Source organism: Lissotriton vulgaris, chromosome 3_1, assembly GCF_964263255.1.
Source record: "Lissotriton vulgaris chromosome 3_1, aLisVul1.2, whole genome shotgun sequence".
Classification (NCBI taxonomy): domain Eukaryota; kingdom Metazoa; phylum Chordata; class Amphibia; order Caudata; family Salamandridae; genus Lissotriton; species Lissotriton vulgaris.
The window spans coordinates 1516653864-1516666640 of record NC_141689.1 but is presented as its reverse complement, the minus strand read 5'-3'; the positions used below and the strand labels follow the sequence as shown (position 1 = coordinate 1516666640).

The 12777-nt window shown below is 41.1% G+C and overlaps 1 protein-coding gene across 1 annotated transcript in view; it reads left to right on the top strand.

Moving 5' to 3' along the window:
• The window catches only part of LOC147728108 (histone-lysine N-methyltransferase PRDM7-like), a 679729-nt gene extending 667445 nt beyond the window's left edge, over positions 1-12284 (top strand). Inside the window, exon 4 of the mRNA XM_086963731.1 lies at positions 12074-12284. Coding sequence (XP_086819857.1) covers positions 12074-12284 — 211 coding nt within the window. The remainder of the gene's footprint in view (positions 1-12073) is intronic.
• The last annotated feature ends 493 nt before the right edge of the window (positions 12285-12777 follow it).

The following is a 12777-nucleotide window of genomic DNA, read 5'->3' as shown; positions in this document are numbered from 1 at the left end:
TATCCCACAAATGCAAGTAACAGGGGCAAATTCACTGCGCATGGTTAATACTGAAGTTGCAACAGCAACTATAGATTCTTTAAGAGTCATAATCACAGTCTGCCATCATGTAGCCATCCTTTAACTCCTCCCAAACCTCTTTTTACTTATATGATCTCCCTAATCCCTTTTTAGAGACTCTTCTCTCCTCCATCTCCCCTTTTACTCATCCCAAATCTCATCTTACTTCGATGATCTCCCAAATAACACTTTATAGACTCTTCTACCAACTTTTTAGACTCTTCCCTCTTCTGTGCTATTCAATCCAACTAACATATTTGCATGTCCACTGCTCCAATTAACTCATATTTCCCTATACAATCCACCACTAATCCTTTTTGAGGGAAACAACCTTTACAACGCAACTTTTACAACGCACTACCGTTACAACGAAACTTTTACAACGCAACATCCATTACAACGCATGCATTTTCAACGCAACCATTACAACGCATGACACTACAACGCACACCGGTACAATGCATGCCATTACAACACAGTCATTATAACGCATACCATTACAACGCATAGCATTACAACACATAGTACCCTTACACTATCCAACACTTACCCTACTGTTGCACCCCCTGGAGTTAGAATAGTAATTTTAACCCCTACACTATCCAACACTTACCCTACTGTTGCACCCCTGGAGTTAGAATAGTAATTTTTACCCCTACTCTATCCAATACTTACCTTACATGCAATGTAATGTTATGCGTTGTAATGGTATGCGTTGTAAATGTTGTATGCGTTGTAGTGGAATGCGTTGTAAAGGTAGTTTTAAAGAATTTGTTGTAATGGCATGTGTTGTAATGGTATGCGTTGTAATGGATGTTGCGGTGTAAAAAATGCGTTGTAAAGGTAGGCGTTGTAAAAGTATGCGTTGTAACGTCATACATCCCTTTTTTTTTACCTCTGAATATTCCTCGACACTGGTTTCAGCGCTACACAAGGAGTCTGGAGGACAAAACCAGCCTACAAACGAGGTGGAGGGGTCACAAAGGGCGGAGGAGGAGGTGGTTGCTCAGCTGCTTGAGACTAGGTTGGTAGAACAAGCTAAGAGCCCTGCTGTAGTTCATTCTGATCTTGAGGGTGATATAAATTCAACGATTACAGAGCAGGCTATTAGTCCTGTAAATAATCTATACTCTCTCAGGAGTAGAGCCACTACTCATTCTAAGTTAGTAACCAATCTGACCCCAGTAATATCTAGAAAAGGTCGTAGAGGCAAAAAAGCAGCAAAGTAGGAAGCGCACTATATAATCAAGGGAGGCCAATTTCAGAAAAATCTAACTTCTCTACTTTAGTACTGGAGGCTTCTCAGATATCCGAGCAGGAGGTTCAGGACAATAATGCTGAGGTATCCACCAGGATTACTGGTACTAGCGGTGGTATAAAAAATTTGCTTTCCAAGTCCTCTTCATACCTCTCAGTAGAAGCTAAACCTAAACGATCCAAGAGGTCCAAGGTAAAAAAATCAGTGTTAGACCCGGGTACAAAGATAACACCTTCTCTGCGCTCTTACTTCAAGGTAATTCCCCAGGTCTTGAGTCTTGCACAGTCCGACCATTTCTCTACTGTTACCTCTTCTGAGGCAACCTTTAGTCCAACATTAGCTGGAAATATGGCCACTGTCTCTGTCTCTGTTTCTCCAATCACAGAAAGCATACAAATAGCTGCTGAACTAGAAAACCTTACAGTCTCTAAAGGTGACAATGATGCTATTAATGCCCTAAAATCCAACATGAATAACACAGGACAGGCAGACCCTGGCCTCCCTGATAGTAGTAACACTTTTGAAACAAATGAAAACCAGGGATCAGTACCAGATAATCTATCTCAAGAACTTGAAGTTCTTCTAACTTCGGATCAGAACGCTCAGGGCACCATACAGCAATTAAGTCAGTTTTCTAAATCTCTTAGTTCCGAAGAGCAATTGCTACCAGAAGTCGCTGTCTCTACTCCACCTTCAGACCTCTCTGCAATATTAACTATGATTACAAATCTAACAGTCGACATTAAACGTGGATTTGAGGAGTCATCTAAAATCCAAAGAGAGATAAGGTCCTACTGTGAATCACTAGACAGCAAAATTGATGGGTTATACTCAAGGACGGGAGCCTTGGAAGAGACCACAGCAGTAATGTCCATAGAACTTGACAACGCTAAGGAGGAGATATTGAAGCTTAAAAGAGAAGACACTGCACTGGCGGAAAGAATAGAACACTTGGAAAATAATGCGAGGCGGTGTAATATCCGCATCCTGAATGTACCAGAAGCAAATGAAGGCACTAATATTAAGGCATACATCATCCAACTCCTAATTAAAACCTTAAATCTAAAACACACAGAGGAGGAGCTTAATCTGGACATTCAGCGGATTCACAGGGATCCATTCAGGCGTAATCCGCAACGTACAAAGCCCCGCAAGATACTAGTGAATTTTCACACATTTCAACTCAAGGATCATATCTTAAACTTAGCTTTAAAACAAAAATCCTTGAGAGGTGATGGTTTTTCTTTCCAAGTGCGCTCTGACTTGTCGCGGGCGACCCTTGATAGACAATGGGAGCTGGGTCGGAGGATGGAGGCATTCAGAAATTTGGGAGCATCTGTCCAGTTGAGCTTCCCTGCAGCTCTTAAGATCATGCTAAACAACAAAATGTTTAACGCCCACACTGTCCATGCAGCAGATGAACTATTGTTAAGTTTAGGTACCTCTAAAAAGTAATTCCAGCTGCTTCTATTCAACCAAGTTCATAGAGTTTATAGTGCTTACTCATGAGTGAGAGCATAGAAATCTTAACTCAACATGATCCTGCCTAATAGAAGGTAAATAGAAGGTACATTTAATAGTTTAATTCAGAAAAGAAAGAAAAAAAGGGAAAGGGGGATCACTTTAAAATCACTTTATTATCACGAAATGCTTTATTAAAAAAGAAAAGAAAAAATGAGAGGTAAAAAAGGAAAAAAAAAACACATACCACATATTAAAATATATAAAAAGCATGAGTGTATGAACTCCTTTCTCCTTGCATAAAGCCATATATAGACACCACTTTAAGCTATCTAGTCAAAACTCCACACCGTAGGTTCATTAGATTTAGGCATATTCGGTCCTCCATTATCCTAATCTAAGAACGTCCCGCCCGAGCCTAGATAGAGTATCAGGGGCATCACAAACCGGATCCCTTCCGGTTGGATACTCAAGGGTTCCTCAGGGGTGGGGGGAGGTGATCACGAGGGAAGGGGTTAGGGGAATAAAAAATAAAATGTTTCTCATTTCTAAAATGGCGGTTGATAATTGCATAAATAAAAATTGGGCGAATCTGGTTTATTATAGCAATATTAAGGGGAATGTATTGGTAGGACTCTCAATCAATATCAGTAGATACGTCAAGTATGAGTACCATTAAGATCCTCTCCTGGAATGTTAATGGCCTGCGCGCCAAACCTAGAGCTAGCACAATAGTACAATATATCCGTGATTTTGGCGCCCAGGTCATTATTCTCCAGGAGACACACCTGGTTGAAGCAGAAATATTAGATTTGGTAAAAAAGAATAGATGGATAGACCTATCAGTCTTTACTTCTCAGACAATTAATACAAGAGGGGTTGTCATTCTATTTAAAAAAAAAACATCACTACAAAACTCTTGAAACATAGGGTCGATCCTCACAGTAGATGGGCAATCGCGACTGTTATGATTGGGGGGTCAAACATTACACTGGTAGGCTATTATGGGCCCAATTGCGATGACCCATCTGTCCTGGCCACGTTGTTCTCCGAGCTGTTACATTTTCCAGAACCCATGATAATAGCGGGAGATTTTAACATTGTGCTTGATCCGAAGTTGGACAAGTCTACTTCTAGCAGACAACAGTTACATTCTAAATCTAGAGATCTTATAATTAAAAATATGCATCAATACGGATTTATTGATATTTGGAGGGTAAGGTCGGTCTGAAATCCGGCTTTTCTTTTAGAAACTATAAGTACCGTCATAGATCAAGGATCGATTTTATATTGGTTACCAAATGCTTGGAAAAGTCAGTAAGGGATATAACTTACTTACCATCACACCTGTCCGACCACTCCGCAGTACTTTTAGACCTTGATCTACAGTCCCAAAACGCGATAAGGTCATGGACAATCGACAGATCCTTTCTTACATCTCCTGAGGATCTGGACTATGTTAAGGTGGAGACGCAAGAATTCTTTAAAATTAACATTGGCTCGGCGTCATCTAGTTTAGTATGGGATACTTTTAAATGCTCTTTGAGAGGGATCGTCAAGAATAATACTTCGTATCGCAAGAAACAATACACCCAAGAGGTTACACTGATAGAGGCCAATATACTAAAAGCTCAATCAGATTTAGAAAACTCAAATAATTGTCCAGACCACGTTATACAGACCAAACAGGAGGAGCTTAAGAAACTTAAAGGACAAATGGCTTCTCTATTAAATCAGCGTATTTTGCAGAGGTGGGAAGCTAGTAAACTAGCTTATTTTGAATTCGGTGAAGGGGCAGGCAAATTATTAGCCTGGAAGTCTAGAACAGACCAAACATGTAATAACATTGGCTCTATAATATCAGATTCTGGTACAGCATCTTCGGATCCTGAAATAAGGTCAGCTTTGAAAGATTTCTTCCAGGCTATTTATAGAGAGGACAATAACATTAACTCAATTGATGTAGAAAACTGGCTTAACAAAATTACCCTACCGGTACTCTCTAAAGAACAGGCGAACTTATTAGACCACCCAATTATGGAGGAGGAGGTATCATCTGCTATATTAAACAGTAAATCTGGGAAGGCGGCAGGCCCGGATGGTCTTCCGGCAGAGATCTATAAATATATTGCAGCCAATATCGCTCCTTTTCTTACCAAGCTATTCAACCTGATACTGGTAGAAGGCGACTTACCTCCTCCATCATGGAGCAAAGCTTCCATTACGTTAATTTTGAAACTAGGCAAAGCAGCTACGGCTTGTGGCTCATATCGCCTAATTTCAGTTCTCAACGCTGACTATAAGATATTTGCGTCTATACTAGCCAAACTATTGGGACAGGTAGCTCCCTTAATCTTACATCCTAACCAAAAGGGTTTTGTTAAGGGCTGCCAACTCTACGAGTTGATTTATGACCTAATAGGTGCAATAGACATGGCAACTAATTCATCACTGCCCTTGGCCATTCTTACCTTAGACGCTGCCAAGGCCTTCGACGGGGTTAATTGGAAATACCTGTCGGGGGCCTTGGGAAAATTCTGGGTGGGCCGAGCTTTTCGTAGAGCGGTGGAACTATTATACCACGAACCTTCAGCCTCGGTCTTGGTTAACGGCGGATTGTCGGAACCTTTTACTATCACAAGAGGCACCCGCCAGGGTTGTCCGCTTTCGCCCCTACTTTTTGATATCTATATGGAGCCATTCGCCCAATTTATGCGTGAAGATATTAATATCACTCCATTTAGTTACAGAGATTGGGAAAAAAAAGTATCTATATACGCTGACGATCTCATGATCTTAACATCTGATATCAACACAGCGTTTCCGTCAGTCATTAATCTGGAACAAAAATTCGGCAATATTTCTGGCTATGAAATTAATGCTATACAACAATAAAAGAGAGGTTACATGTGTCTCATAAGCCACAGGGACGGAGCCATGTAAAGAAAATATTAGCCAGCCCTATTTGGGAGGATAGGAAAGCCCTCACACACCAACCTGGTCGGTGTCATGCTTCATCATAGGGCCCCACCTCGGAGGCCGAATGCCTCCTCGGTGTGCTTCAACGCCAGGAGACTGCGGAGCAGGTTGTGTGATAAGGCGTGTAGTGAAAAAGATAAAGTAAAAGTGTCTAAAGGGTATCTCAAAAAATATTTTATTGGTAGATCCCTGTAACACAGTTAAAATTGGTCTTATGTGTCTGAATTTACAGCCAAAGGTAATGAATTGGTTAATTCAGAGTAGTTTAGTCAGTCAACATGTTTCAGCCTGTTAAGTGGTTTTAATTTACCTAGGCATTCGTCAGGACTAGTGTAACCCCGGCGGTATGGACTCTCTAATCATCCACCCTAACCAGAGGACGTGAAAGTGAAAAACAAAAAATAAGTGAAAAAAGTGCAAAGAAAGGGGGGAGGATAAATGTCCAGACCCCAAAATCCTGATTTAGGATGTATCTGCACTTTAAAATGTGGCGCTAAATGCACCATGGGTCTCGGGAGGGGGGTAGGAGCGTCCCTGGCACATCGCCCTCATCGCTCGCCACCCGTAATAGCACCTAGCATTGCCTCATAACCGGACCCCGAAGATGAAATTAATGTCACAAAGACTGAGATTATGACATGGAACACCATTAATACGCCACTCCCAGTACAACCCTGTGACAATATGAGATATTTAGGTATAACAATCTTAAAAGATATCAATCAGATCGCCCATACAAATTTTACTCAGGTAGCCAAAGACTGCAGGAATTTAATGAATTCTTGGAGACATCTTCCATTAACGCTCTTAGGCTGATCAAATTTGGTCAAGATGTCCATTTTACCTAAGTTGACCTTTATTTTCAACAGTTTACCACTTTACTTTGAAAAGAAAATGATAGCAAAGATGCAGAGTGACATCACCTCGTTTATATGGAGGAACAAGATAGCAAGAATTTCTTGGAATAAACCAAGGCGTCGCAGGGAGAAGGGGGGTTTGGCCGGCCCTGATATTCAAATTTATGCCTGGGCATTTCAGCTGACACATGCCCGAATTTTATTCAAAACTCCAGCTGATCAGGGCATCGGCCTTATGTTTTCAACACTACTAAAATGTGAAGGTTTAAATCAGGCGGGATTCTTATTCAAGTTTGGAGATCCAAATTTTTTTAAGAAGATTACGTTGAAGATACTGCAGCGCCTAGCAAGAACTTGGTATAATCTTAGAACTATTACCAAAATAGGCTACTATTCTAATGGTTCTCCTATATGGGATCTTCCGGCTCCACCTGAGTGGACTAAAGATGCATTGATAAGCCCGCTAAAAGAAGCTGGGATCTTAACTTGGGGAGATCTCTTTTTTGAAGGGGAAATGCTCTCCTGGGAACATCTAGTCAGAAAGGTAGGCCCCAATCTATCAAGACTTAAATTTCTCCAGATCTCTAGTTGGACGATTGCACAAAAATCTGACCCCACTCGTCGTCCAAAACGATCATTGGGAGGCATCAGTCTACTAGAATATTCCTTACTTGACAATGCCCTAAAAACCAAAGAGGTTTCCCATTTTTACAACCTAATCTTAGAGGAAATAGACGGAGTATTCCACCTTCCATATCAACTTTGGGGTTCTCTTTTGCCAACAATAAACGTGAATTAATTATGGGAGATATCCTTCACTGTGCTATGGGACATTGTTAAACCAGCTTGGCTGCGAAGAAACCACTTTTTTACCCTTCACAGGGCTTATTATTCTCCTCAGAGGTTGTCCAAATTTTCATCCGGTACACCAGTAGCTTGCCCCCGGTGTGGTCAAGTTGCTGCCTCTGACGCACATATGTTTCATGATTGCCCACATCTAACGTCTTATTGGCAATCAATAAGCAACAAACTAACATCTTCTACAGGCACCACTGTGAATACAGATCTAGGCCTGGTAATTCTTGGAGTAAAGGACAAAAAACGCAGTGCAAATAATAACCTTTTGTTCTACTCAATCTTGGTGGCACGACGTGACATTTGTAGGCGTTGGAAAGAGGCCTCTCCCCCGACACTACAAGACTGGAGTTCCTCCATGCTCTCTATATCGAAACTGGATCTTTCCAGAGGAGGCAAACCAGAAAAAAGAGCTTTTTGGTTGAAACTCGATTGGTCTCAATAATTAGAAACTGGGTTTTTTTTTTTTGGTTTTGTTTTCCCCAGTTCCAATGATTACGAAGCCATGTCGTACTCCTTTCGCTTATTCATGTCTGTCCTTTATATTTAAGGTCAATTTGCGATATAAGCAGTGGTGTAATTTGGCTAATGGCAAGCTCCATCTTAAGAGTACATAAGGGTCTGTGACTAAGTCTGAAACTGACCTGGCTGTAGGGTCCTGGCACTCCTTTATAACGATTGACCCCTACCAGTCCTGCACTGAGACAGCATGTCTGTTTTTCAAGTCACACTTTTTTCGAGCCCACGGTACTGATGGGCCAGCCATGGTTGAGATGAGGAACAAAAAAAACGGAAAAAAAAAACCACATCCCCTTTTTGAGTTCCGAAGAAACGTGCTACTCGCCGAAAAGCGCCTTGACACTTAATCAGGGGTAGTAAGCGCTATATAAATATAATTATAAAACCTATATGAAGCCAATATTCCCCCTCTTATTGACACTTTTAAAAGACTTGTAGATGGGAGAAATTGGAAACATCATGGTTTGAGAGAATCTCTTGCATCAAAATGAACTTCGTACCCAGGTTACTTTATGCTACGCAGACTATCAATGTTGCTCCCTAAGAGTATTCTCCAATCACAACAGGAGAAATAACTTTCCTTTCCCACTGCATTTCTAAAAAAAAACTATACCGTAGGAAATATGAAGGAGGTCTTGGCTTTCCTCACATTGAAAGATCTGCCAGAGCTGTAAAATGCTACCTGGATAGATTTCAACACCATATAGCCCCAAACTATGGGTGCAGTTGGAAGCAGCTTTACGCCTAAACCATTTCATATCTTCCTGTGGCTTCCCCTGAGGTTGCGAGACTATAGAACAGTACAGTCTTCTCCGCAAATCACATTGACACATTCGAATACTACCGTCCAAGCTGGAGAGTTACTAATTCCCATCCCCAATACTCAAAATAAACAACTCTGAATTCCCTCTGGGTGTCATAGACCAGGGCTTCCGTACCTAGTTCACTCACACTGAAGCCACAATGAAAAAAAAGTTTGCAAAGGGAAAGGTCCTACGTTTGAATAGCTAGTCTTGAAATGGCCACCAATGAGATGAGATACTGGAGATCGTAGTTTGGTAGCTGTGTGGGATATGACACCCATAGAATTCTTTAGCTGAACACGAGACCAGAAAAGACATCACTCGAATATACCAATTATGAGATCCCCAGCCCCCGCCAAACCCGACTATGCCATTAAATGGGAAACTGAATTGGTTTGAGAAATAGATGAGACTTCATGGCCTCATATCTGAGGAGTAGCAGCCTCAGCCTTCATCTGCACACAATATATAAAAAATAGTTCCAAATATTATGAATCGGTATCTCATTCCCACCTGCCTGGAAGCAATGATTAGGTCCTCCCCATATTGTGGGAAATATAAAACAGAAATAGTTACAATGGCCCATATGAGTGGAGATGCGAGGCAGTCCAGTCCGTTTGGAATGCTGTAATTCTTTTAATTAAAGATATAACTGGACTGGAGCTGCCAATGGATACTCTACCTCTAAAACTGGGAGATATGAGTGAGGACCCCATTGACCACCTTGAGCAGGAAACTGATCCCCCATATACTGGTTGTGGCCTGGCTGGCTCTGGTCTAGTTCTGGAGATCCCCTTATCCCCCTCCTCCCAGCGATAGGTTGAATAAAATATGGTCCATATATGCAATTGAAAAGCTCACTGCTATCCTACGAGACAGAAAACTGAAATTTGAAAAATATGGGCATCGTTAAAAACATCAAACGCCAGGACAGATCCACCACAGCCCCATGGCATGTGCCCACCCTTTTAGTGAAATCTAGATTATGCGATCCTAGGGGCATATTACCAACAACTAGCGATAATTTTTGTCTCTAACTTGTTTAGAGACAAAAATTATCGCCGCACATCGGCGATTTTGATCGCAGATAAACCTTGCTATTAACAAGGTTTATCGCAAATGCGATAAAAAACGGCCGAAATGCATGAATATCACTGAAAAGTCAGCGATATTCATGCATTATCGAGCAAATGCTCTTAGCCATGTTATCCACCTCCCATTGGATAACATGGCTAAGAACTGCTCAGGGCAGGTGTTAGCTTTTGGAGATATTCCCGCTTAGCGCGAATATCTCCAAAGGTTGGTAATAGGAGATAGCGATGTTAGCGACTGTTTTCAGTCTCTAACATCTTGGCACGCCCACTTTGCATCTCATGAGTGATAAATATCACTGACATGCAAAGTGGGGCCCAAGATGGTCGCTATCTCCTACTAGCTGTCGCTAACTGGTGTTAGCAACAGCTTGGTAATAGGGAGATCATTTTATCTCCGCTTTCTTGGCTTTTAAAGCCAAAAAAGCGGAGATAAACCCCCTTGATAATATGCCCCCTAGTTCTCCTGTGGATTCATTCAACTACTAATACCTCAGATGATGCTATTTAGTTCTGCTACCCTCTCAATATACACATGTAGTACGGTGAATTGTTCTCAGACATATTATAGGTCTTTAAATTAAAACGTCTTGGCAATGATTTAGGCTGCAGGATGACTAGGAAAGGACATCTTAGCTTTGTATTGGACTGTGCTGTAACAGTATGCTTTTATTTTTTTCTCTCTCGTTCTCTTTCTTTTATTCTGTTATTTCTGTAGTGTATTCCCTTTTCCTTATTTTGTAACGATATTATGAGTATTATAGTTTTTAAATCAATCATTTGTGTTTGTTCTGCATAATGTCTAAGGAATACAGGGGCATATTATCAAGGGGGTTTATCTCCGCTTTTTTGGCTTTAAAAGCCAAGAAAGCGGAGATAAAATGATCTCCCTATTACCAAGCTGTTGCTAACACCAGTTAGCGACAGCTAGTAGGAGATAGCGACCATCTTGGGCCCCACTTTGCATGTCAGTGATATTTATCACTAATGAGATGCAAAGTGGGCGTGCCAAGATTAGAGACTGAAAACAGTCGCTAACATCGCTATCTCCTATTACCAACCTTTGGAGATATTCGCGCTAAGCGGGAATATCTCCAAAAGCTAACACCTGCCCTGAGCAGTTCTTAGCCATGTTATCCAATGGGAGGTGGATAACATGGCTAAGAGCATTTGCTCGATAATGCATGAATATCGCTGACTTTTCAGTGATATTCATGCATTTCGGCCGTTTTTTATCGCATTTGCGATAAACCTTGTTAATAGCAAGGTTTATCTGCGATAAAAATCGCCGATGTGCGGCGATAATTTTTGTCTCTAAACAAGTTAGAGACAAAAATTATCGCTAGTTGTTGGTAATATGCCCCACATTCTTTTCAGATATTGCAATGATCCTAACTCATCGAGATGTTCCGTTATAATTAAAAAAAACAACAACATATATTTGGGAAAAAAGAAAGCTAAAGCAAGCTCTCCAAATCCAACTTATTTGATACCTAAAAAGCAATTTCTTATTCAAGTACTCATCAGCCTGCATCCATGTGCTGCAGCTACTCGCATAACATTACTAAGACAAAGGTGGTGCGAGGGACCTTAATTTGATTCACTAATGCAACCCAACAACACTTGAACTGCACGGATTCTTGGTCTCCAAATGGCTGTCCAATTCTACATGGAAAATTCGATCGAGCCTTTCCCCCATGCCTCGAATCTGACTACTATCCAATCCCTATTAATACAGTCAAATATTGCTGAAAACGTTTACGGGTCCCTCGGATCGAGAAAGATTCAGGCCATGCCAAGCCACTGTACTGAGATAAAATGCTGAAACAGGAACAATCTAGTGGAACATTTTTCTTGCTAAAAAATAAAGTATAACACATTCGTGAAGATGTGGCCTAAGAATAGAGATTCCAATATATTTTTGAAGGTAGTATTGCAAGGGTGCAGTATGAATCTCACAACGTTGGTTTCTTCTTCATAGATATGTGTTCTAACTTGTTCCAAGATGGCAAAGTGCTTCTCATGTATTAGCCAGGTGTGGCTAACAAAGTCACACATTACATGTGGTCACGTGGTAGCGCTGGCTAAGCAATTTAAAAGTTTACAATGTTAAACTGTAAATGTAATTTATGAAATCGTACAACAGTAAATAATTACATTAAATAGGTTACTGCTTGTGATTCATTTCAGATATGTTAACTGTGCTAGGGACGAAGAGGAGCAAAACCTAGTCGCTTTCCAATATCATGAGCAAATATACTACAGAACTTGCAAGACCATTCAACCACACTGTGAACTTCTTGTCTGGTATGGAGAGGAATATGGCAAAGAGCTGGGAATCAAATGGAACTTTACGCGAAAAATCAGTCCAACTGTAAAAGGTAGCTATGTTGTATTCTAAAATCTGTAACTCCTTATCTCAGGCAGCTTTCCTCCTCCCATGCTGGACTATTTGCCGGGCTGAGGCGCTGCCTCCTCAAGGTCATTCATTCCAATTCTTTTTACCCATTTATAGTATTTCCTATGTAAACGGAATGATAACCCCATAACTCCCTGTGTTTTTTGTGTCCCATAGGGGGTGGATTTTTTGTCCGGCCACTGTACAACGACCTGCATGCACATTATTTAAATACATTTTGTGTTTGTTGTTTTTTCTTTTGAAACTGAGCAGCGGCCCATTGTTTCGGAAGCATGGGTACACATATCTAAGCTATGGAGAGGTGGTATCAGCTGGAGGGTGTTAGATTCAGCGCACCACTTCACTTCGTGTGGGAGCAGCTGCCGCCTTTGCAAGCCATCAAAAAAGCTGAGTAAGCCTAGCTCGCTCGGCTCTATGTGATTAGACGATGTAGCAGTTCATGTGAGTATCCACCCTTACAGCAGGATTACATTTA